The 26,774-nt window shown below is 41.9% G+C and overlaps 1 protein-coding gene across 1 annotated transcript; it reads right to left on the reverse strand.

Moving 5' to 3' along the window:
* Positions 1–26,140, reverse strand: LOC144104562 (chymotrypsin-1-like). Its single transcript, XM_077637653.1, has 8 exons — positions 25,983–26,140; positions 24,165–24,192; positions 24,002–24,075; positions 19,347–19,450; positions 15,367–15,508; positions 6,785–6,902; positions 3,592–3,734; positions 1–302 (listed from the first exon to the last, which is right to left on the reverse strand). The coding sequence occupies exons 1-8, from the start codon at positions 26,058–26,060 to the stop codon at positions 102–104; spliced, it is 888 nt and encodes a 295-aa protein (XP_077493779.1). The 5' UTR covers positions 26,061–26,140; the 3' UTR covers positions 1–101.
* Between the last annotated feature and the right edge of the window lie 634 nt (positions 26,141–26,774).

Here is a 26,774-nt window from a genome sequence, read left to right on the forward strand (position 1 = left end):
AATAATTACTTTATTTTCTTTTGCGTTAGCAGATAAATTCACAGCTGATGTTGCTGCGTGTAGATACAGCACGGCATTTATTTAAAATACAGCTGGTCTGTCTATACAACAATTTTTTTCCATAAGGTTATAGTTTTAAGTGCCTTATTAACCCATTTTATGTACTTAGAAACCCGAGTGAACACGTTCGGAACAAGTCCACTCGGATTTCTTTTATTACCAAAAGACACTATTCCAAGCTGAACTGCTTTTGTGGCCTTCCCTCGACGGATATACGCCGTGAGTGGGCTGCCCGAGTCGCCCTGCATAAACAAAAAACATGATATCACTATTTTTCAGAGCTACAGGCGAACTTAGGGGTACCTTTAAAATGCCGGATGACATATCACGTCCCCGGAATAAAAAATGATCCCTTAATTAGATGGCCCCATTGTTACGGTTGCATAAAGGGATATTGAAATCTCTCTGCTCTCGATCAGATGTTGTCTTCTGATTAGAAATTCTTTTAGGATTTTCAAACTATGCCGACTTATTTGCGCCTGCTTAAGGACGCGTTAGTGCAGAACTAATTTTACTCCAAGGTTTGACGAAAGTCCAAAAGTCATAGTGATATGGAGAAGGCATCGGATTAACGTAGTAGTAGTAAGTGGATGAAAGGGGAAGAGGAAAGGAAAATGCACGGGCCTGTGAGTGGTGTTAAAACACCACAACCACTGCCGGCGTGCAGATAGAGAGAAGGATAGGTAGGGTTTCAGAAGAAGAAGGAAGAACGCGCGCGCAGGGGCGCGCGCGCTCCTCTCTCCGAACCTCGGATTAACGCTCGAATGCGATGGTATCTCTTGAAGGACCAGGATATATTTTTCAATTGTTGTCCCTCTTTTTGCGGGGTCTTTATCAAAAAGCTGTGCCACTGAAGATAACGCACGCTTAACGAGTTCCCCTTACTGTTGGTTTCAATATGAACATTTTCTGCTGGTGTCCTGGATTGAACTAATGGTTTCGTAGCCCGTCTGCTGAACATAAATACACTGGATCTAAACGAATCTAGGCAACCGGATATCTGGATAGGCTTGTGTGCTGCTCATTAGAATTGAACACTAAATAACAGGAGTCGCTTGATATAATCCGATGCTTTCTGCTGCAGCCTTTACCATCACACAAGTAGTTTCAAGGCTAGAAACCACACTAACATGATTGCGGCATCATCAAGCTGTTGACTCTATATTTCTGATTATAATCTATACTATATTGCTTCTATTTATCCCCTACTTTTCTTTAGGCTACTTGTCCCAACTGAAGCGAGATAAAATTATTTTACTTTGTGGTTCGTTGGATTATTTGTGACATGCTCTTACATCGGTCGCACTTTTACCAATACACGCGCCACATTCATATTTTGACGTTTTGTTTCTGAATTTATTCCTAGTTACTCCTGGTTGGGAAGCCGGATGGCCATCGCTTTCATGAACTCAAACCTCTATGACCGTATGGTCGCACACGCCACAATGGCGAAAATATTGAAACTATTTCATGTGTTGCCTCGGAGGCCATCCAAAACGTTCTTCCTTGCCGCCACCAATCGCGAGCACGTTTCTTTTTTTTTGTCCACAGGCAGCGACGCTGAAAGTCCTGCTTTTTTTTCAGAACGATCTTGACTGCCCTCGTAAGATACTGACGGGGAAAGTGACTGGCAATTTTTCGTTCACTCTGTCCAGACAGCTAATGGTAAAAAGAAGAAAGCGATTGCACTGAAGTCAACTCAGGATAGTCAAGGTTTCCAGCTCCGCTTATAATCAGCGTAAAGAAATAGTTATAGAAAGGTTGTGAGAAACAAAAATCTGCGTTATTCTTCTCCATGGAATATAATTGTGCTCAAAGGAACATCAAAGAACGTCCACAAAAGCCCTAAAAGTCGTGATAAACAGCATTTCTTCTGGTTTCTAGCTCGGCAGAAAATATAAACCATTATCATCGAAGCTTGCATTCAGTTAGGTGACCTGATAAAACGAGAGTGAAAATTTACGCATCCCACGTTTTATCTTTCTACGAAGGAAAGAAAACCGCCGTCAGCTTTATAAAGTTGTCCAATACTCTGGACGAAACTTGCCACAAGCTCAGGAAGGTCCAACAAAGTTTTAGTTTTTTCAGTCAGACGGCGTTAAAAAAGGGCTCATGAGGCTTTGGGAAAACCAGGGGAGCTAAGGGTCAGAAGGCGGCTTCATGAGTATAACTATTCGACTATCGTGTTATTGTTTTGTGGTAGTGAGGACAGGTAGATTATAAGGCTGACAAGGGCACTAGTGCTGACCAATATAAGAAATGCTGCATAACGTGAGCTCGCAGATTTTGCAGTCATGAAGATTCGCAGTGTGCCTGCGGCTCTCAAATTTGTAAGTAACGCGCATTGAAATTGTGTGAGACTTGCTGAACAATACCGAAGCTCTTGTTTCTAAAAAGGATTTTTCCGCAATTGTCATTGCATTTCTAAAACACACAGGATGACGACGTTGCTTTTTATAAGATAAAAAACAATTTAAATATTTATACAGGCACCCCAAAAGTAAAATGGCCACAGGAACTCTAGAATCTGCTTCCCAGCGCAATACAGCAGCGATAGTGCATATACACAACCAAGGTGCGGCAGACGTGTCCTCCAGTTATGATACCTGCCGGCGTGACCGAATCCGCATTTGTTTTGTGATCATCCGGGAGACTTTAAATATTTAACTCAGGTGTTTATTGTTGTCGCGTAATGTACTTTAACAGTTGGTCGTTTGCGGTCCACGTGTTCATCTTCGCCATCAATACGGCAACATTCACAGCTCATGTTGGAGTTGTTGCCGTGGTTAGCGCTACGCTTCCCAGTTATTCTGCTAAAATCCTGGATGAACCATAAATGGCCCGCTGGCTAACACTGATGGAAGCAGATAGGCTGTTTCATTGCCGATGAAAACGCCAGCATCAAAATTGCAAAATGGGTCACCGGAGCCTCGCTGTTGGCGTTAGTTGCCGCTGATAGAGAGCACTAGAAATGAAAGGCGGTTTGTCACCGCTTGCGAGATTCATTTTAATTTTGGTGCACCTGAACATGTCGAGTAATGGGAAAGGTTTAGAAAAACTAGCTTAAAATATCTTCAACGCAATTTACTAAGGAAGAACTAAAATAATCTTATGGTATTGTTGTGCTCTAAGTTTCAGTATTCAGACATAATATTTTGTCTCGTAATTTCAGCCCTATAAATTACCTTATAGCGTTTAATGGAAGATATAAAAAAAACTTCTTTAACTCTTACACAAAACAGAACCCTACAGGTCTGTTTCAAGTGTTGTTATAATCTTCAAATAAAAACTGTCAAGAAACTTCACAAATATATTTGTAGTGCTGTGTCGGAGAACTTTTTACAATAAGTTAATACACAATGATGATCTTCAAAGCGCAGACTTATCAGCTGAAATCTCCCTGATTGCGGCGGGTGGGATGACGTTTCGCTGGAAATAAATGTTGAAACTCACTTCTGAATAGCAGCAAAAGAAGCCGCGTGCTATGAACATGCATACATGTTGCAGTTGCCACATGGATTCTCTACGTACCTTATAAGCCGTCCCACGGAGATTATTAGTGCAAAAGGCTATCGGTGTCAAATGACAGTAGCACCATCCGAAAGAAGCACAGCATGCCTTCATTGGAACTGTTGTCGTGACCAGGTAAAGAACTTTTTTAGGTAAATTTTGCTCTGCATTTCAAACAAAACAGTAAAAGCGGTGAAATTGCAGCGCTTCCCTCGCACACGCCAAGATGTAGTATATGCTCAAGTAACAGACAATTTCGGGCCTCCAAAACAAACAACGAGGATTCAAGAAGGGCAGAGCCTAAAATATGTACAGATGCTCTTTGTGGGCGACAGGTGTCTAAACGAAAATAGGGCAGGCCACACTATATTTGGGATGGATCTCATCACAGCCCTGTAAGAGCTAATGAAGCCAAATTTCACTTCTTTAAACGCGACTTTTTTCCTGCTCATCACGCTTGAGTGGACCCTTGTTGATCTCAATTATTTATTTTTTCTCCAATTTGGGTATTTTGTTTTTATTTGTGTCCCCGTCATGGCTCGGAACAGTTTTCTCCGTTTCCTAGACAGCCCGTCCCGTCCACAATTATTCCCGTTGCCATCGGGGGCAGCACTCGATGGCGCACGTTACCTACCTTGCAGTCTTCCTAGATCTGCACAGGAGACAGATTCAACATAAATGGGGTCTCTGTTTACGGAACAACTATTCAAGTCAAAATGAAACCATCTATATTAAGCCTCAACTCGCTTGTATCGGGCACGGTGGCTCATGAAATGTGGCAAGCCTGCACGGTCCAATTTGAAACTTTGTCCGAGAAGCACTAGTGGAACTAAATGCGACATAACTTAAATACGGCCTTTCCAGCCGGGAAAAAATTAGGGCACAAAATGGGAATAATGCAAAGGGGAATTCGTTAACATCCGGGTTCCTGTTTGTTTAGCGCTTTGGTTTGACGAATTGAATTAATTCACGCCAATGAGTTCAAAGATATGTTGCTGTGGGAGTTAAAATCTCCCGCAGTTCTGCGTAACTTACACTATGCTAGTCAGATGACCCTTCCTTCGAGCATTCTGGCGGAGTTGGATGGAGGGAATGTGAATATTGCATGCTCTTGATTTCGAAACTCTGTTTCAAAGAAGGCCACGAATCTGAACTTGCGTAGGACGTGCAAGTGCCCAGGTGCTTTTGTATTAGGAATGTTGATGAAGACGACTATATCCCAAGCGCGACACCAGAGGCTGGCACCTCAACATGCGGGGTGAAAGGCCCCGGTTACGGCCGAGATGTCTAGAGCATCGGCAAGCAAAGCTCATCACTTTGCATCACCCTTGTTTCGCATCCCGATCGGAAATTTAAGTATGGTAAGTTTTTAAAGGCCGCTCACAGGTATGAGGCTTTTCGCGGATAGCGCACCAAAGTTGTGAATATGAGAGATCTAATTCTATAGCATTAAAATGCTCGGCATACATGACTGTGACAGGAAAAACATGCCCACAGTTGGCTTTGTGTGGTAAAACTAGATGACATGGTAACAACCTACTACGTATAAATTCTCTTCTTTAGGTAGTGTATGTTATCCTATACAAATGTGATTAATGCAAGTAACAGTGGTGAAGAATTTTAAACCACGCTTTTGTTTCCGCAGAAATGAAAACTTTTCGGCTTTAGCAGCAACGAAAACTGCATGTATTACGTTAGCTCAAGCAGAAATAAATTTAAAACACCTCTAGTATTCTTGCGGCTACACGCCAGAAACCTTAATTTGTCGCAGATTAAAACATATGCAAATACTAACTTCGCCCACATTAACCCTACGAGCAAAGTGCAGTAGGCTTTAGGTGGCCTGCCGCGATATGCCCGCATGAAGCCGGTATCTTGATCAGGCGTCGCCTGCCTGCCTAGTCTGATGTGAGTGTGACAGGGGGCCGTTAAGCTGCCTATTTTTGCCCAACATATTGCAGGCGGGCATATGATGTTGCGTTCGGGCAAGCCCCACGTGAGAGGCTCTTGCAGGGGCAGCCATTCTCACGCCTATGACGACCATTTGGCCGCTCGTTTAATTCCAACGCGCGCAACCTTTACTCATGCCTGTTAGTGATTTTATGCTGTCGGTGCTAATTATTCAGCAACGGTGATAAAATACCCTCATTTTGCGAATTCAGCTTGGAAAATTTATTACGGTCATTATTTCGCATTGAGGTAGTCGTGCACAGGACAGGTCAGGTGCCTGATCTGGAATGTATATCTTTCGGCCGTCCAGATAGCGTCCGAAACGCTATGGCATCCGATTTGTTACGGGGAAAATCTACGAGCTGCACTTGAGTAATATGGAAAGCCTGAATAGTACTCGTTTTTTACTTCGCCCGTTTCTGTTTGAAATAAGGGCGTGTCTTAATCGTTTTTCGTGTGTTCTGTCCATGTTCCTTACCGAGCATTACTCACGTTCATCGAAGCCACTGCGGCCTGAGGTGAATTATTGTTTATTCGTTCAGAATGGAAAAGTCACTGTTAGTACGGAAAGCCAAATAATTTTTGGCTCCTTTACTAACACTTGTTTGAAAGAAATTGACAACGTCAGAACAATGGTTTCTAAGGGATCACACTTGCTGACAGATGTCCAGTAGTTTTATATAGGTCTCACGGGGTTTAACTACCCAAAGCGAAACAGCATTGCACTGCCACCGGTGGAGCTTTTGAGACCCAAGTTGTTCTTCACGAGCAACTTCTTGCAACCAGTCATTGATTTAACTGCCACTCTCCACGGTGGGCAGCTTGCTCAAAGTTCGTATGGCAGGTTCTGATTACGTCATAATGTGGCGTAATCTAGGCGGAAACCGGCCACCTAGAATGGTTCTCTAGAGATTTTTTGCGGAATTTTGTCGATGGCCAACGGCGCATGACACGACAACTTAGGCTTTTCGGCGACACAGGACCATTTGCGCTGCCGCGTTAAAAATACCTTGTTGCTGCTGTGTTCGCTACGCAACTAAAGAGATTGCAATGCTCCGGTCAGAGGCGGCGTTTTTCCTTTGCACGCTCTCTGAAAGCTCTTAGTTGTCGCTTTAGGTCAGCGCTGAACTTTTTACACTCTGCACGTCTTAAGATTTCTACGATTTTGTTTAGTGATGATTATAAAGAATCCGATAGGCCTACTATTACATGCGGCGTTGTTTCTGAAGCATGCAAAAGTCAAATGAACAAGGAGAAAACTTACGGAAGTCAATAGCACCGTATCCTGCCAAAAGCATTTTTACTTGCGGTGTCTTCGCACCTTGACGTGGTAGACACACTGGTCTGACAAAATTGTCAAAGTTCGGTAACGGTTTGTTCAGCTGCGTAAAAATGATGGTTAAAAGACATTAGCGTTTGCTGTGCCGTGGAGGATTCTAATTAGCCAGTTAACCAAATACATGTGCCAGGAGTAATATTCCTATGTGAACGCTGAATTAGTGTGCACGCCAGATTACTTTCTTAAACCGGGAGAACATAATTTATGTCTCTCTGTAAAACGAAATATATGACAACAATCAATTACTGCCGTTTAGAGGCAGCGATTGTTTAAGTAGTTTAATTAAAAATAAACGCTGATTTTTGTAGTACACTAGTATCCAGACAGGCATCAATAACTAAGCGAATTTAGTATATCAGAATCGTAAAAATATTAGCGTGGCAAAAATTGGCACGCAACCACACAAACTTCAACACTATTTAAATTCCTTCAAATAAAATCAATAAGTATATATTACCCTGAATTGTGCTTAGAAAATTGCCACCTTTAATGTTGATACTACTGTGCTTGCCGTATTCGAACAAAACAATGATAGAACATAGCTATAACTTCCGTGAATTTCTCGAAAGGACTAATGGGTGTTGGTGTACTTTTTTATGTTTATTATGGCCGTCCCGTGTGGAAAACAACAATACGAGAGAAAGCTTTTCTTTTTCAGCTGATGCCCGAGCTTACTTAGCTACCAGGACGATCATCTATGAAACAATGTATCCTTCCTTTTCAGCGATGTGTTCCTTTTCTTGTTCACAAAGATCTGGAAAAAGTAGTTCAATCTCCAGTTTTCCAACCTCAAATTTTTTAAAGTGCCACACTCTTTCTCATTGCTCTCAGTTTGTGCATTTGCGGATGCTTGAGCTTATCAATTGCCGCCAATATGAACTTTTCTGCCACAAATATTGAATTGAGGTTGCCCATAAAAAGCCTTCTCTGTTTGCGAATTGGCAGATCGGTCAGAAGCTTTTTGTGCGTTTTTTGTGCTTTCAAAGCTAAGTTGTTTCCTGCAATGGATGAAAAAGTGTTCTGTGCTTCCAGACTTTCCTTTGGGCCATATAAAACGACATGTTGAATGCTCGGAATTTTTAAATTGAGGGAGCCTCGAATATGGCTGCTAAAGCTTGTTTCCTTAATACTGTTTAGCTTTGAAGATAACAGCTAGCAGGTGATAATCTTCTTGTGATAACAATTTTTAAATTACGCTCACTGCATTCTTTATTTAGTTTGAGGAGACCATTTGTTACGTTTAATGTGCTTAGAAAATTACCACAAACGGATTGGCATCATTTTTATGTTTTAATTGTTTTTAGGGATAAATCTTTCCTGCGGCACTCCTATATCGTAGTAAGGCATGCTGAAATAAAGATTAAACGAATTATATAACAAATTGTTTTCCAGTTTGAACATTCTAACTTTCCTGTTCTTCAGCTCATAGAGGAAATGCACAAATAAACGTGATTGTTTTAAAAGCACGTTGTCTTCTCTATGAATTGCATGTTTCCATTTCTCTTTCGCTGGATGTGCTTAGAATGAGCATAAAATTTCTGTACTCTGCTCGAAGCAGCCTTTTTACTGAAACAAAGCGCTGCTTTATCCGACGCCTTGCAATCATATGATTTCTTAACGAGCTTTCTCTGGCGCTGGTGGTCACTCTACTACGTGGTACGGAGCGACAGTGCTGCTTGCGCCAGATGTTGAGGACACGAACTAGATTTGGTGCCTTGTTCGATTTGTTAACTTTAACTTTTCATTTCCCACCGGGGAATTAATTGGCGCCTTTGTCATTAATTTCTGGTTTTCTTTTGGCTTCTTGATGAAAGGGCCACCGTTTAGACATTTTCAGAGCCGGTGTCGTAGACTCCCTGCAGACAATATGGCGTTTACTTGACATTTGCTCTTACGTAGTACGCTTGTTAAGTACCGTCCATTTCTATTGCAGTGTTTAAAAATATCCGTTTTGTTTCGGTGTTCATCATTACAATTAAAGCAGGGTAGCCCCACAAACATTCCAAAAAAGGTTTTTGGGTAAACTCTTGATGCGATACCTATGCGTACATTATGTTCTTATGATTCATGACCTTTGGTATAACAGGCTCGAGTTAAACGTCTTCTGTCAACTGAGTGTCGCCAGAGAGCCCAGGGTGACAAAGCAGTGATTATCGTTCTGTTTAAAACGCGCGTGCCATTAGTAAACAGGCTGGAGCCAAACGCCATCTGTAATCTGAGTGTCTCCAGAGGGCATAGGGTGACGTATCCGCGGTATTTGTTGTTTCAAATGCGCATGCCGCTTCGGCGCCTTCACGACTATTACGCATTCCCCTGCTTAGGCAGAGCCCATGAGTCAGATATGGAGTCTCGCGATAGTGCCAGGGCTTCAAACTTTGCATGTGCAGGACGTGCGTTATATGCAATTGCAGCCCTTCGCAGAGAGGAGTGGAAGTAACGGCACCGACTTGGTTTGTGACAGCTTAAGTGATATATTAGTGCTCCGGGAGGTTCTAGTCATAACTGTGCCGCCTGGGCGGTCTCAAAATAAAAAAAACTAATCCCTCTGCGTGCAGATTACTAGCCTACAGTCATCAACATAGAATGAATTTAAAGGTTCTAAAGAAGGTAATGACCCCAGGGAGACGATGCGCCTAGCGGCCTCGCCATGAAACAGGTGGGCACGATGCAGGCGTCACCATTTGTCCAGGGTTTAGCCATGTCGAGGGAATTCATAAAAAAAAGAAGTGTATACCTCGTCATCGCAATTCTAGCGGCGTTGAAAGTGTACGTTATAAGCCATTACATGTCGAGGTCTTGCAATCCACCGGCACATTCATCGAGGCGTGTTGGTAAGAGTATTGTTTTGGCGATAGGCTACACCCATTTGCATAAAGTGCCGTGTCGAAAGGTTGTTGCGCACGAACGCAGGAGCTCCTCGAAAACACCCAAAGTGAACACACAGTCTCAGGCACTTATGGTAACTAGCGGTCGCTTTGAGCGTACTTTGACATGGTGCAATATAATAAGCAACCTCTGCACACAACAGTGAATACGAAAGAATGTGTCTCGAGCTAACTTTAAAGATAACAGACAAAAGTGGTGACCTCCGTATTGCCATAGGAGCACTGCGGAAACGAAGCCAGCAGATTATGCTGACGTGCGCGAACGAGGCGCTCAGAGGCGATACACGTAGGTGATGACACTCACAGAAACTGAGGTCGTACTGCGCAAGCCACTACGGTTAGAGACTGCGCTAGTGAGCACTCTCAAAGTTAGGTTACACGCAACATAAATACGCTTGAATGTAGAGGGTACTAGAGGCGCCGCCGTAAGTCAGTCAATAACGAAAAAAATGCGCCGTTGCTCAACTGGTAGAGGACCGGGTACAAAATTCGGAGGTCATGGCCTCTTATCATACCAGCGACATCTTGTGGTTGTTTTGCTTCTACTTTGAAATCAATTTTCTTTCAGTTATATATATCTGCAACATTACTTTCCGCTCATCAACGCCAGAAATGTTTCAAAATATAAATGCACACCACTACGCTTATTTTAAGGACAACGCAGCGAGATATAGAAAGAGAAATGATAGGTGTGACGTTAAGAGACCGGAAACGGGCAGAGTTGGTGAGGTAACAAACGCTTGTTAATGAACTTCTAGTCGAAATTAAGAGGAGAAATGTGTTTGGGCAGGGTATGTAATTCTAAGGCAAGATAACCGCTGGGCCTTAAGGGTACGGTATCAATTCTAAGAGAAGGCAAGCGTAGCAGGAGGCACCAAAAAGTTAGGTTGGCGTATGATATCAAAAACATTACAGGGACACGGTGGGCACAGCTGACAAAGGACCAGATTAATTGGGGAGACATGGGAGCCGCCTTTGCCCTGCAATGGCTGTAGTGAGGCTGATGTTTTTGATGAGGAGATGCTCCTTGGTTTCTATGCCCGTTGGCTTCCTTGATGTCTATGTCATAGCGAGCGCCTTATTTATATGCACTTCTTCCTCCTATAATGCACTTCACATTCTCTGAATAACGGAGGGAGCATAAAAGAGGGGAAGGGGAAACTAGGCATTGCTAAAAGCCAGATGTACGCGCTAAGAGACAAGAAGGGCAATGTCATTCGCAACATGGATTAGCAATATGGCAGTTAGCGATATGGATTAAGTAGCCGAAGATTCTCCAGAATAATATACAGTATTAATGTAATCAGAACGTTAATGAGAGGGACGGCAGCGCAGAACAATACGTGATCCGGCCAGTAACGAAAGACAAAGTAAAGAAACACTTAGGAGCAATGGAAAAGGGATAGGCAGCTGGTGAGGATCACGAAACCGCAGATCTGTTGAAGGATGGAGGGAAGATTGTGCTAGATAAGCTAGGCATCCTGTATACGCAATGCATTATGACGTAAACCGCGGCAGAAGCTTTGAAGAACGCAAACATTATCTTAATTCATAAGAAAGTAGACGCCACGGGCTTGAAACATTACAGACCGACAAACTTACTGTCCTCTGCCTATAAGGTACTTACTAAGGTAATTGCTAACAGAGTCAGGACAACCATAGGCTTCAATCATCATCATAATTATGGATTTTTATGATGCGAGGGCATCTGTGGGCAAAAATCGCCATGGCACAAGCTAGTTATGACTTCTCAAAGTGGGGTCAAAGACCCATTTACCAAGCATTTCACCCTAAGTAAGCCGAACACCAGACCAGGGGAAAGCTTGTACCCATTGTATCACAGGTCGGTACATGGCGGCACTGGGGATCGAACCCCGCAACTGCCGCATGCGAGGCGGGTGCTCAAGCACTTGGAACTGCTGCGATCCTTAGACTTGAATCAACCAAATGATCAGGCAGACTTTTGTAAAGGATATTCAAAAATAGATCATATTCACACTAACAATCAAGTGATAGAGAAATGCACAGAATATAATCAACCCTTCTATATATCCTTCATTGATTATGAGAGAGCATTCGACTCAGTGGAAACTTCAGCTGTCATGCAGGCACTGCGGAATCAGTGTGTAGAAGCGCCTTATGTTAAAATACTGGAAGATATATATAGCAACTACACAACTACCACAGTCCTCCATAATGTCAGCAATTAAAATCTAATAAGGAATATCGTCAAACATCGAGATGCGATCTCGCCAATGCTATTCATCGCCTGTTCACAGAAGGAATTGCGATGCCTGAATTGGAAACAGCTGTGGATAAGAGTTAATTGAGAATACCTAAATAATCTGCGATTCGCTGATAACATTGCCTTGCTGAGTCACTCAGGAGGCGAACTGCAAATTATGAACAACGAGTTAGACAGGCAGAGTAGAACTGTGGGTATAAAAATAGATGTGAAGAAAACCGAAATAAAGTTCAACAGTCTAGCAAGAAAAAATCAGTTCACAATTGGTTGCGAGATGCTGGAAAAGGTAAAGGAATACGTCTGCTTAAGGCCAGTAGTGATAGCTGATCACGATCATGGGAGTCAAATAATAGACGGATAAGAATGGCGTGGACGCGTATGGCAGGCTCTCTCATATCATGAATGGCACTTCACCAATACCCATCAAGAGAAAAGTGTACAACAGCTGTTACTTACTGGTACTAACCTAGGGCGCACAAAAGTGGATGCTAAGGAAGAGGGTTAAGCTTAAGTTAAGAACAACGCAGTGAGCCATTAAAAGACCGTAAGCGGGCAGAGTGAGTGATGGAACAAACGCTGGTTAATGAAATTCTAATCAAAATCAAGAGGAAGAAATGGGCTTTGCAGGGCATGTAATGTCCTGCAAAGGTTAGGTAGGCGGATGAGAATAAGAAGTTGTAGTAATGCTGCTGATAATAATGATGACGAGATGATCGTTGGTTTCATTGCCCGGTGGCTTCCTTGATGTCTGTGTCATAGCGAGCGCCTCATTTATATACACTTGTTTCTACACTAATGCACTTCACATAAAAAGTGCGTTTCTCATTTGGCGCCAAAATATCACTGTATGCATTTACGAGGCAAGATAATCGGTGGTGCTTAATTGAAATCAGTGGGATTTCAAGACAACGCGCGTGCAGCACGTGGCAGTAGCATGTAAAGTGCATTGTGAAGATTAGTAAGTTTCTCTGGAAAGGAGCCACAGCTGACTCATGACACAGTTAATTGGAAGGATATCGATGATTACAGTGCCGTGCTTTGGATGGCATTAACCTTGAGATAAAGATTACCATACAGTACGATACATTATCCTTTACATATGTACTAAGTCGTCTATACACTTAATATATAGCAATTCATTTTGCTTAATAGTTATCAACTTAATCGTTACATTCAATTCACCTCTAGATATAATTATAATGAATTTCAAACAGTCAACAATTAAATAATATTAAGAAAAATATGAACATACCTTTTCCTAGAGTGTGCACCAATTATTGGAAAACAATTAGAAAGTCCTACGTGCTATGCCTTTTTAAGAAATTATTGAAGAACTGCAGGGATTAAGTAGAATCACAGACGCGAAAAAGATGCTAGAGACTTCTTCCCTCCTTCTTTCATGAACTCATCATTGCCATATAAGTATTTCGCGTCCCTCCTGTCTTGATTTTTTGCAATGGGGGAAGAGCGTATTTTTTTCGTCTATTCCTGTTGATTGTTTCTCTTTGCTCCAAATGTAACCAAATATTGCATCTCCTCCGCGTTAAATCTTGTTCTAACTATTGCTTTACATCATGCGTACGTAATAAAGCTTCTGGTACGTTCCCGCTGACCTGCCTTCCCATCCACAAGAGCTGTATGCTTATGTATGGTAGATAATGTGTACATAAAATTGCAATTGGTAATAAAGATTATTAAATATTATTATTATTATTATTATTATTTTATATTATTATTATTATTATTATTATTATTATTATTATTATTATTATTATTATTATTATTATTATTATTATTATTATTATTATTATTATTATTATTATTATTATTATTATTATTATTATTATTATTATTATTATTATTATTATTATTATTATTATTATTATTATTATACACAAACAATGACCTGGTTCGCTGATAACCATTTAAAGGTTAACGCCTCAAAAGCCCAACTCGTTTGCTTCAGATCCCCTTAAATATTTACCGCAATAGACATAGACGCGCCAGTTTTTCTACACAGTCACAACTGTCATTCCTGTCGATGAGTGACAATTACCTACGTGAACTGGGTAAAATACCTGGGTGTATTCTTCGACAGTGATATGTCGTGGCACACTCAGCTATCAGACGTCTGCGATAAGCTCAGGAGCGCTGCATGGTTATTTTTCAACATCAAATCTATCGTACCGTTTCAAGTAAAAAGAAATGATAGCACATGCTTTGGTCTACAGCACTCTTCGATATGAGATTACCGCCTTTGCTTTTTGCCCTACCCGATGGCAAAACCGCGTGCATTATTTGTCAAGGAACATACTAAGAAATATAGCCTACAATAATCCGCCACTGAAAGATCATAACATCTTCTCGGCGCTAGGCTTACAATGCTCCTGGCCTTTGTTTGTGCAAACTGTGGTGCTACGGAATTTTTGGTTTAGTTATTTTAAAACATGCCCCACAGCCTCCCGAAGCCTTCGTAATAGGGATCGCTTCGTAGTGCCGCGCTCCTCAACAAGATATGGTGAAGCTAGACGCTGTGTTTATGTGCCGAAAATTCTAAACGATTTGCCAAATGAGGCATTCTCGATTACGTCAAAAAAGGAATTAAAAAACATTATTTGTTCATTGTAACGCGGTTGCTTCATTACTTCTAATATGCATTGGTCGTCATCTCTGAAATATGTACATCTTATCTTAATGGTATTTATCCTAATCTCGCGATTTTCTCCTTGTTTGTGTTAAGCTTCTTATTTCTAAGTACTCCTGCATTTACCTCGTTAAGCGTCGATACTGATATGAATAATGCACACTCGTCCGCTGATTTTGCCGGGCCAATTCCTTAAAGCCATTGGTGGCTCTGACAGGCCCGTTTCTTGTGCTTTGTATTTTTTTGTGCAATAAATCTATGGTTAATATTAATAATAATATTATTATGGCGGCCGCCCCTCCGAAGACGAAGATGAGGAATGATGATGAACATTTATTTTTTTCTATTTTTCCCCGCGCAAATGCCTCATTAGGATTATCTACTGAACCTTGGCCAATCCCCCTGCGTGGATGTGTGCCATGCTTATTAAGAGGAAGAAGAGCGAGCATTTGCAGATGAAGATGAAGGTCGCACAGTGTTCTTACGCTACTAATATTATTATTTTACCTGATGTTGTTGCAAGCGTCTGAAATGACTGTTCGAGTACACGGCCCACCGAAACAGAATCATTGGAAGCTGCTTGTTTTCATGTGGCATGAAGAGAGTTCGCGTCTGACGACCCGTCCACGCGGTGTGCATCCGTGTCCATGACAAATCTTACTCTGAATGGCATTGGTTGTGCAATTCACTTCTTGCTCGACACACCTGTCACCGTACACGTGATATGCCTTACCTCTAAAAGGGCTATATCGTATCCCTTTACTGCACGTTCGAAACGCTTGTGCACTATTCCTCGCTTCACTTCAATCATCGGGCCTCTGAAGAGATTTGTGGTGTTGTAGTGCACTAAAATCTTCCAGTTGTCGAACATGGATCTGCAAAAACAGAGATGATGTGATGCTTTTGGCACAACATATAGAGATGAGTGGATTTGTGTCGCGAATTAAACAGTCCGAACTCGGAGAACTGCCATTCTTAGGCAACGATTTCTGTTCCTTGTTCGCAGTTGATGTGAGATGGCCTCATGATACTAGTTAAATCGGGTGAAAAAAAGCACGTGAATGCAAGGAAACATCACTTATCACCTCAACGTATTGTCTTCCCATTCGTAACACGACCTCGCTTCCCATTAAAAACAAACTCCGTTCCTCTAAAGTAGAGCATGAAATTGATTGTGATGTTCTGGCACGTTAATTGCACAGAAACTAAGTAATACAAAAAGTGGTAAAAAAGTTGAACACAGAAATTCAATGGTTGTATTGATTTCTAAGAAATATATTTGCCTAATTGGAAAAGTTCACGAAGACGAACAATAGGGGAAAAGTGCGTCATCATGGAGTGACTACGAAGTATTGAATTGAATTGATTTTTATTTCCTAATACCGATATATTCGCATGTGAATAATATTGGTAGAGCATGGCTGGCACTATGAGCGTAACCCCCCAGCCCAGATCTCGCAGCTGTATCATTTGCATCATTGAGGCAGTCGGTGCAAGTTGGCGTTAGGACGACCAACTGCAGCTAGCTCGATAACTGTGAAGTGTTTTCACAATCAGTACGTGGCTAGTGTCGGATATGCCTGCCACTGGGTGCAGAAAGCGGATTAGTTGACCTGAGTGGCGCAATGTTGCACATTTCTCACAGCTTGGAGGGCATCCTTATTTCGGTTCATGTACTTTCTATGCAATAACCGGTGAATCCACTTTCTTTTCGCGACCACTATCCCAAGCAAACTTGTTCAAGCTTGAAAAATAAGCTGAGCTTCTCCTGAACCGTTTTTCAACGGTCCAACCTTATCTATGCATTATTTCCTTCCTTTTTCTAAGCATAATACGCAGAGCAATGGTTCGTTCACTTCACGTTGAGCAGCTGAGATGTTAGCGAACAAGTTAACTTGTTTAACTGTTCTTTGTGTATTAATTTAAAGTCTTCACCGGTGCAAAATAATAAGGATATTGATGATCTGCGTAACCATATGTAAGCCGCTCTTAGAACTCGAAGGAGTCTATGGTTCTTATTTGATAACAGTATTTACCTCTCTTTTTATTTGAGTTGGTATGTGATGAAACTTCTAGCGCTTGCACACGACCACGAACATGAATGCACGTGCTGTCTTCCTTATGTTCCTCCTCGTTTGCAAGCGCTAGAAGTTTCATCCTTTGATTTGGCTGCTTAGTCAATTGTTAGCAGCGCCTAGTGTTTGGAGAGAAACGGAGGTGACCGTTTCAATAGGGCGCGTTCTAGCTGGGCGAAAACACTGAAAGATCCTATAATAACTGCAAGCCATGAAACAGCGAGAGTTATATACCACTTTCGTATACGACGTTACGTGTATGTGAGAAGCTCATTGTCTTACGTTTCTTAATCATTTTGCGCGTAATGGAGTTAGCTAAGGATTCGGAGTAAGATGCCTCTCTTTTATGCATTGTCGAAATTGTGACGGGAATCAGTGAGACAGCCTACACGCTAGTGGTGAAAGTGAGTGTCAACGCTGATTTAAATGTTCACGTCAGTGTCTCAGGCCTTCGTTCGTCTGTTCCACGTGTGCATAGGGGCGCAGGCTTCTTTTTATTTCATAGTAACCATTTGGTCTTTTTAATTCAGTTCTCTTGTCAAGCATGTCTTTCTTGCCTTTAGCCAAGATTTTGGCCAAAAAATTCGTTTTGCGGATATTTCTAACATGATAGCCAAGCACGGCCAAAAGTGCGTTCATGTAATGCTTTCATTTATTACGGAATAGCTTAGAAGCCCCTTTGGAGCGATAATCCTGCGACCGGCGTTGTCACACTGGCGGGCAGCCGGATTCGCTGATGGGCAATACGTCCGCAGTGACGTCACCAGGACGGCAGTGACGAAACTGACCGCAATGATCTCGCTGGCCAGGCTTATCTGTGTGAATCCTTCACCTGCCAGCCCTGGCTTGTGGCATGTGGCGCCAAGGAAAAGCAACCTGGGTCTCACAAACTCCACCACGCCAGCCGTGGCGTCACCCGACCAAGTTAGAGCATAACCTTCTCCAAACAAGGGCGGGAGCCATTTTTTTAAATAATCGGGTTTATATTGCTGCAAGAGTACTGGCTGCTTCGTCGTTACATCCCACCCCACGGGTTGTAGCCAGGAAGTTTTAACTGGCAGTGCGGAAAGTCTGCGCTTCGGATAACATTAGTGGTTTGTTACGATTGGTCGATAGCTGAATGTCTGTGGAGTTCGAAGCAGGCATGAATACAAACATGAGCTTCGTCAGACCCCGCGTATAATATATGCGCACTTCTATTTTAAGGATTTCACCAAAACGCATCACTCCGGCAGCGCAAGTGTCATTGAACGTCAGGCAGCACTGGCAACGCTCCCACGTAGACAGCTTTCAAAAGGTGTAAAACAGTACGGCCGGTTTGAGCAGTATCCCAAATTTCTGCGGTTTTCAAAACCACTGCATGTACGTAAATATTATACGCTATCGAACGTTGTTGTATCTTTATTCATGCCCAGAAACACGTAGTAGAGAGCATGTAGAAAACTCAAGAGGTAAGAACTCTTCGATTTATGGTTGCCAGATATTGTGCGGACTTTCTTGGGAGCACCGAGACCTGAGATATGTATTTGGTTAATGGTAACACGCGGAGCTTTTGCTCGAGTGTCATAATCTTAGAAAATAAGACACAATATTGTGTAATGGTATTATGTAGTGTGTGGTTGGGAATGGCACGCACCCGGCCCGCTTTCCCGTTACTACATACCGCATTCGTCCATTATGAGCCCCATGATTTTTCATTACATTACTGAAAGCTCACTAAGACTCAAGCTTGAAACTCGACGCTGCAGCGGAAAGAAATTTTTGCCTGAGAAGATTTTGTGCTTAGCCTAGACAAGACAGTGTCATAGCTTTATGTATGAGAAAGCTGCGCCTTCTTTCTCCTAAAATAATCAGTTTATTGAGCGAAAGGAATTGACGCATAAAAGTTTATATTGTCCTCTATTGGAGTGGTGAATACCGACCGAGGGTGATTAGCCAGGGAGATTTGTACGGTCAAATAGTTGTGAAACATTGAGTTATTTAGGTTAGTGAAGGTTTTTTTGTTAAAAAATATGAGTTATAAGTAACCAAGGAGTGGTTTTTGATTTTGTACTTCTTTTTCAACCTTAACCATGAGGTCGTTTTTCCTGAAGTCTAGAGATTGCTGCCACTTCTTTTTGTTCTCCACCGTTGGTCACTGCTCCCGAAATTTCACCTCGCATGTCGGGACAGAAACAAACTTATGATGCCATGTACTACAATACAAGCTTCCAAAGCCCATGCTGTCCTACTCTACCGACACTGTGACAGCCACAAGTAACACGGTTCACCATGGCGCAGTTAGCCCGCTTGGAAAAACTTTGCAGAATTATCTACGCATCTGAAAAATGTTGTGTAGCTGTGAGATTTATTCGCGAACTATGGACACAGTGATTCAGCTCAGTCGGTTGCGGTTGGAGTATGATGGCCAGCAAAGGCTTTGAAAGCGGTCTATATGTGCCTGCAACGGTTAGTTTGTTTCCTAAACTTCTTTCATAATCATCACGATTTGTGTCTGACTTAGTGAAATGAAAACAAAATTGAAGTACTTCAGAAAATGACCCCATGATTCCTAAAACTAGTTTTTATATATGCCAAATCTTAAATCTACATGTAGATCTTCTTTTCTTTAAAAACAAGCAAAAGTTTAGTAACTTACCGGTTCATTACACAGTGAGCCGCCGTCAATATCACATTTCGGTTTAAAATGCTGCCGCCGCAATAGGATACATTGCCACGCAGGGATATCGTCACTACCTGCACCTATTGGACAACAAACACGGTCGCAGTTAGAAAAACTTTTCTTGATGCTCATCGGCGGGCACTGTTTGCAGGAAAACTTAGAAGTAGGAAGATGCAGTAAAAACTTTGAACTGGCTGTACGCTTCTTTATTTCTCTCATCGTTTCGAGGTCTTTTTTTTGTCATTTTCCACTTCCCTTGCTTAAAGGCAGCATGATTAAAACGAGGATATGCCGTCCTATGGTTGAAATATATCACCGCATCTTCTTATAATCACTGCGTTTGTAATGCAGGATCACCACCTTTTGTTCTGAAACTTCTAAATCACAACCGCCAAACAATCGACCTGAACAACATTCAGACAGAAAAGATGGCAAGGTAAACGTCATTCCAGGTTTTTGTAATTTTTAAACAGAAACTGAAGTACACTTGACGTTGCTATCTCTGATTTTAATTATTACGGCTTTCTACCAGGAAAGAAGATGCTTTTAAATTGAAAGCAAGCTAACGCGAAAAGCATACGGACAGGTGTGCCCTGTCGTTTTCTCAGCGCATAGAAAGATGAGTGAATTGTGCGCACGTATCGGATGAAAGAAGAAGCCCCAGTTTTGGCTGAGGCGTGAAGAACCCTTTGTGGTCTTTGCGGTTGGTGTGGTGCATTAAATACCACTAATGTGCGGAGGTGACTGTATGGAGCCAACGTGTTGTTGTACCAATGATAGAGTATGCCAGGACAATAAATCGCTAGAAAAGATAAATGTTCAAATTCGCTGCAAGAAGCGCAGATGTTCGTTTGTTCTCGAAGGTATGATTCTGGCCAGGAGTCGCAATAAGGCGGCTCGTTAAACACTTGAAGCCTTTCTGATCGCAAAGACAGGCAACGGATGTTGTAGCGATTGCTCTGTAGCCCTTGGGGGAAAGAAAATTGCCTTCAGAAAATCCGTTTTATAATCACAAAGCCTTGACAGTAAACAGCCCCGTTTCCTTCGAGGGCTTAAGTTCATTTCTGCTTGACGTCACTCAATTTCTTTGCGCCGAAAGTGTTCCTGTTTGTTATTTTATTAGTATTGACTCTACTTTTGCGGCATTTACCAGTTATTTCTAAGATTTTATGCACTGGGATCAGGCAACGGAAGCAGAGAGATACCTATGGAAGATAAAAAGTGAATGAAGTTATAATTCTTTTATTGCTATTATCTTTGTTCCACGAAAGATTGGTACTTGGGATTGTGATTGTACGAGGTTCATGTGAATGAGTGCCTTTTATATATTTGGTCCCCGGTCTTTTAAATAACCATTTTGTAATCCAGCCTTTGTGCTTTGGTCTTACCTATTTTCCTGTGTACCTCTTCTTTTGGCTAGTGTTCATCATCACCATTTTCATCACCATCAGCCTTATTACATCCACTGCAGGGCAAAGGCCTCTCCCATGTCTTTCCAATTAACCCTGTCTTTTGCCAGCGTCATCCACCCTTGGCCTGCAAAGTCCTTTATCTCATCCGCCTACCTAACCTTCTGCCGCCCCTGCTACGCTTATTTTCTCTTGTATTTCACTCAGTTACCCTTAAGGACCAGCTGTTATCTTGCCGTCGCATTACATGCACTGTCCAAGCCCATTTCTTCCTCTTGATTTCGACAAGGATGTCATTAAACCACATTTGTTACCTCACCCAGTCTGCCAGCTTCCGGTCTCTTACTGTTACAGCTATCATTTTTCCTTCCATGGCTCACTGCGTTGTTCTTAACTTAAACTGAACTCTTTTCGTTAGCCTCCACGTTTTTGCCCCGTAGGTGAGCACCGGTAAGATACAGCTGTTGTACACTTTTCATTGAGGGATATTCATGATCTGCCACACATTATCTGAGAGAACCTGCATATGCGCTAAGCCACATTCTTATCTTTCTAGTTATTTCCCGCTCATGATCCGGATCAGCTGTCACTACCTGCACTTAAGAGACGTACTCCTTTACCACTTCTAGGCGTTCACTGCCAATTGTGAACAGCTGTTTCCTTGCTAGACTGTTGAAGATTACTTTGGTTTTCAGCATAAGAATTTTTAGACCCAGCATTCTGCTCTGCCTGTCTAAATCATTGATCATGATTTGCAGCTTACCTCCTGAGTGACTCATCAAGGCAATGTCATCACCAAATCGCAGAATATTTAGGTATTCTCTATTTATTCTAATTCCCAACTGTTCCCAATTTAGGCCTCGGAATACCTCCTATAAACACGCGGTGAATAGCATTGGTGAGATCGTGTCTCCCTGCCTGATGTCCTTTCTTATTGGAATTTTATTGCTGATTTTAGATAGCTATGGTTGCTGTGCAGTTGCTATATATATCTTCCAGTATTTTGACATACGGCTCTTCTACAACCTGATTACGCAATGCCTGTATGACTGCTGAGAATTCCACTGAGTCGAATGCTTTCTCGTAATCAATGAAGGCTATATATAGAGGTTGGTTATATTCTGTGCACTTTTCTATCACCTGATTGATAGTGTGAATATGATCTATTGTGGAATATCCTTTTCAAAATCCTGCCTGATCATTTGATTGATTTAGGTCTAAGGTTGGCCTGGCTCTAATAGCGATTACCTTAGTAAGTATCTTGTAAGCAACAGATAGTAAGCTGATCGGTCTATAATTTTTCAAGTCCTTGGCGTCTCTCTTCTTATGAATAATATTATTTTGCTTATTGAAATCCACGAGCTGACCCAAGAACGTGTTTTACTTATACACAATTTACAGAGAATATTTGCTTAATATGTATGTATATATATACACTAGAGGAGATTAGTACCTAGCTTTGTTGTAAATGCAGAAAAGTGTGTGGACAATATAATCAAAATTCACAGGCGATCATAAGATATGATGCGGAGAATTGGCGTGAACCGTATTGGTTGTATATATCGCTTTTATAATTTATCTGCCGCTCATTGCGTATTTGAATTAGATTTGCGCAGCTGGTTCGGTAGATCCAGGGGCCTCTTGAGGGTGGAAGTCAGTGGATGGGCGCTGGCTTGAGGTCTTTTCAAGTATAACGGAAGGCGAGGCTTGTACATAGTTGGTATTGGGCGGTGAAGACAAGTATGTGAAAAGTTTATTTTTGTAGGCGGGTACTCTTACATGCACCTGGCGGAGACTGCATCCGAAGGATGGGTGCTTTCTTGATAACGGTGGTGGGAAGAACTTGTGGACAGTTGATGTGGGTAAATGGTGCCTGAAGGCTTGTATTTGTGGGATGCGTTAGCCGGCGGGTGCCCTGAGCAGCACTAAGCGGAGGCTGGCTGTAGCGACTGCAGTTGCATCTAGAGGGTCCCTGGGTGGGTGGGTAGGTGCGTACGTGTACTCTGGAGGGTGTATATGGGTAAAGTGTATGATGGGTGGAGAACTTTCTTAGCAGGGGTTGGTGGTTGGCAGAGTTGGTACGTTGGCGGGAGATGCATTTTTACTCCTGGTTGCCCGGCTCTGCGCGAACTGGAGGGAGCATTAAGAGGGTGGTTGGTTCAAACCTCACTAACACGCTCCCACATAACGATTCTGGATTGTTTGTGGAAAGAAGACTGCCCCGCTAAACTAAAAAAAAAACATTAATGCTTGAATACCCGAGAAGATACCAAGAACTCCGAATATACAAGTATCTAATGAGCTGCGGAAATGCAGCAACTAGGAGCCAGTAGAGAGCGCAGATCTGGGCTAGGAGAATAAAATATGTCGGAACCTAACAACGGGCTAGCTTGCTTTAGACAGGTATATTAAATTTATAGCAGCAAGTTACCACTGTTTGTAAAAAAGATCTATGTAGTAGCTGTATGTTGATAGTCCCAGCTAGGGGATAAACAAGGCGGCTTTCTTAAACGCTTGAAATCGAATGGACACCACTGCAGGGAGCTGTGAACTGTAAACGCGAGCGATAACATGATGATGACTGAAAGAGCACAAGCAAGGAAAGAAAAATTATGACCCGGCTGAGGTACACATGGTGCGAGAGAATAGATCAAGAGATACAACGTGTAGAAAAATCATGGTAACAGTCTTATTATCGAAAAAATATTTGCACATTTGAGGTAGAATGAAAGAGCTAATTTCAGTTATCGTAGTGATTTCACGTAAGACGCACAATATAATCAAAGCGCTCATCGTCGTGCTTCGATGCACCTTGCTTGCCTTGCCTCTGCGCTTCAAGCGAAAGATTTCTGCGTAATTCTGACTGCACGTACAAATAATAGAACTGAGAGCGAGCGCTCGTTTTCGCATGAGCATAGAAATCCTTCATATCAAATTGTTTTTTTTTGCCTTTTTTTAATAAATGCGCCTTCTTCAACAAATTTTAGCTATACTGCCATCACAACAGCCTAAGTGTTGCAGATATTTTTCAATTATTAACATTTCAATGACACCTGTATAGGTCAAGCACTTTGCCTGTGAAATGTAGTTTACGCCATAATGCCATTCCTGGATAAAATTAGCCATGAATACTGCTGACTTTTGAGCGCTGCATACTACATCAGCATTGTTTTCCTTGCCGCCTGATATAAGAGTACATTTTATCTCGAAATAGTTTCTCACCAGCCATGGCACTTGAGTCTTCGAAATAGTGCTGCCATTGATGATCCTTCCCAAAGGCTGGGAAATTCCACAATCTATTCAGAGTTTAGAATGCCAACTGAGTGAACTACCGACAATATGGACACTTTCATTTGGTCTAATGAATAATAAATAAATTGCTCACCTGGAGCATTGATCTTGTTACTCTGAGCCTTGAGTTCAATGAATGTAAACAATGAAAATGAGTCAAATGCAACAACAAATTTTTTCTGACTATTACAGACTAAAATGTGACCGATATTTTCACCTGAATATTTCCGGTGTTATAAATGAAAACTGCTCTGTTTTGATAGCGATCTTGTATTGGCTAGTAGCATCGCTTTGCTCGAGGAGAATTTCGCGTCTGTTTCATGGCCATATCTACTTCAGCATTTTCCCTTCGAGGCTCGCTTCTTCACAGCCAGTCGACTTTATTGCATACAATTTGGCTTATCAACCTCCATCTACTTATTGCAGCTGCATCGGCTTGGAAGGTAAATGTCATTCCTTTTTTCTTATCACGCTCATGCTTTTCAATATCTCCCTTTAGCTGTGAAGCGGCGATGCTCGTAGCTTTTTTTTTTATTTTATACCTGTACCTGTCCTTCTTCAAAGCTTTGTATTCTGTCACAAGGCTTAAAGTTAAGCTTAACGTGTTTCCCGCTCAGCCTTATCGATACAGCACTCACGGGACAATTGTATTCATAACAAAGGCATTTTACACCGCTATCTCAGCCCATCCTAACTGAATATTAGTATCGCTTCCCGCAGTTCTCCGTGGATGTTTTGGTCGCAGCATGCTTAGATAGTGTTCTAATTATCCTCTAAATATTGTAATGCAGTCTAAAAGTATAAAATTTGCATGCATGTTGATTGCACCATCTATGATGCTGCCTGTTAGCCTGAGCGGGAGCGATTTTTAGGGGGCTTAATAATAGCCGCTGCGCTGCTGCTGCAGCTGGAACAGTGGGTGACATGATGTTTCCACTTTGTTCAATCTGCCGCTAAGTGCCCCGGTCGCATGAGCGGCGGCCTGGTATTTTCAAAACTATTTCTAAGTGCTCCAACATGGTAAATGTCTCTGAGTGCATTGATTAATCTTTTGTATGTTTTTAGGCTTGGAACTATGGTAGTTTGAACACATTTTCTCGTGAATGCCTGATATTTTAACTTAGCAGGGGAATTAATCGGCAACCTTAGCATACCGCTCTCTATGGCACAAACGCTAAATTTGTCAAACAACTCGAATAGAACGGTTTGCGCCTGTTGTCATTTGCTCCGAGGCGCAGGTCGTGATAAAACAGCTGCATTTTGAAAGCAGAAAGTGGCTAACATAAAGAAGGTTCAGGATATGAATGAAATGCTTAAAAGTTTCAGCGTGAGTTCTTGAACGTACAATTTCGACTTGGAAATAATTACGCATTGTTTCATGTTGTGGCCTTATCGTTAGAGCGCTTATTTATATTGCATATAGCACTGCCTGAGCGTCGCGTCGGAAGGCGCGCATGGTTTTCTCGTCCTAGAACATCACTCTCATGCTTTTTTATGGCGTTATCAGACAGGTCCTGGAAATAGCACTATGCTTTTGGGGAAAAGCATTAGAACCTGACTTTCACAGTTACAGCCTCGTGTCAAGAATAGATAACCAGTCTATGAGAATCTTGATCATTTCCCTTCAAAACCCATAACATAGACCCACCCTCATCGCTTCGCTGCACTGCTTTCACTGTTATTGCACAGAGTTTTTTTGTGAATAGGCGAGAAATGTAGGAGTATGTTTTATTCAAAAGCGATAATGGAAGTACTCAGTCTCTAAAATTCATCTACAACTGCATTTAGAAAATAATAGTCTCCTAAGTAGCTATCTCATAAAGACGGAAGACAATACTTCATTCCAAACACGCTATAAAAATGCGTAATACAAAAGTGCAGCGTGCGATGTAAGACACAAGTAGTTCCTTACCTCTGTAATTGACCGCAATAAAAGGAGCTCCACAACAAGAAAGAAGCTTTTTCCGCAAGAATTAAAATAAAGCTCCATGGTTTTGTTTCCAAGTGCTTCAAGTCCTATCTGAAATCCATTTGAGCGTCGGAGAGTACCATACCTTGTAAAATGGCGCAGGCAGCTTAGACACTATTGAAATAAATGTACTGAAGGTGACGGTGACACAAAAAAGGGCGCTCGTTATTTTTTTGTTAAGGTGTTCGTACGTTATTAATGTGCTATAGCAAGGATACCATGCCTTTCATTTGCCGTTTCTTACCGCTAATGAAAGAGTTATCGACTCCGTTGAAGCCTACTAGACTGGTCTGTTTGTTATACTTCGCGAGATCCTGCCAGCAAAAACTCACCAATGAATAAAAAAACACCCATTTGCACGACACTATTGAAATATTACGTGAAGCGTTCTCTAAAAGAAAATATCAATCGTGCTCTTCATGCATTTGCACCTGTAGGAAGGAGCATGTTTAGAAGGTAAACTTCGTGAAATCAAAGGCTATACGGAGTGAAAGCGTGCATTTTTTTCTGTCGCTCTATTACGTTCAACTTCATCTACAGAGGTAACCTTCTTTCTTAAAGAATGCCTCTTGTGATATAGGTCATAAAGTATTAAACATCCTTCTTCAAGAATGCTTCGCGTTACATAGAGCACAACGTACGAGCTTTTACTGTTGGGTATTACCGACACCGGCACCCCTAGCACACACTTTATAGACCTATAGAATTTTTATAAAGGGCAGTTTGCTAGTGCAT

The sequence above is a fragment of the Amblyomma americanum genome, chromosome 9, assembly GCF_052857255.1.
Source record: "Amblyomma americanum isolate KBUSLIRL-KWMA chromosome 9, ASM5285725v1, whole genome shotgun sequence".
NCBI lineage: Eukaryota > Metazoa > Arthropoda > Arachnida > Ixodida > Ixodidae > Amblyomma > Amblyomma americanum.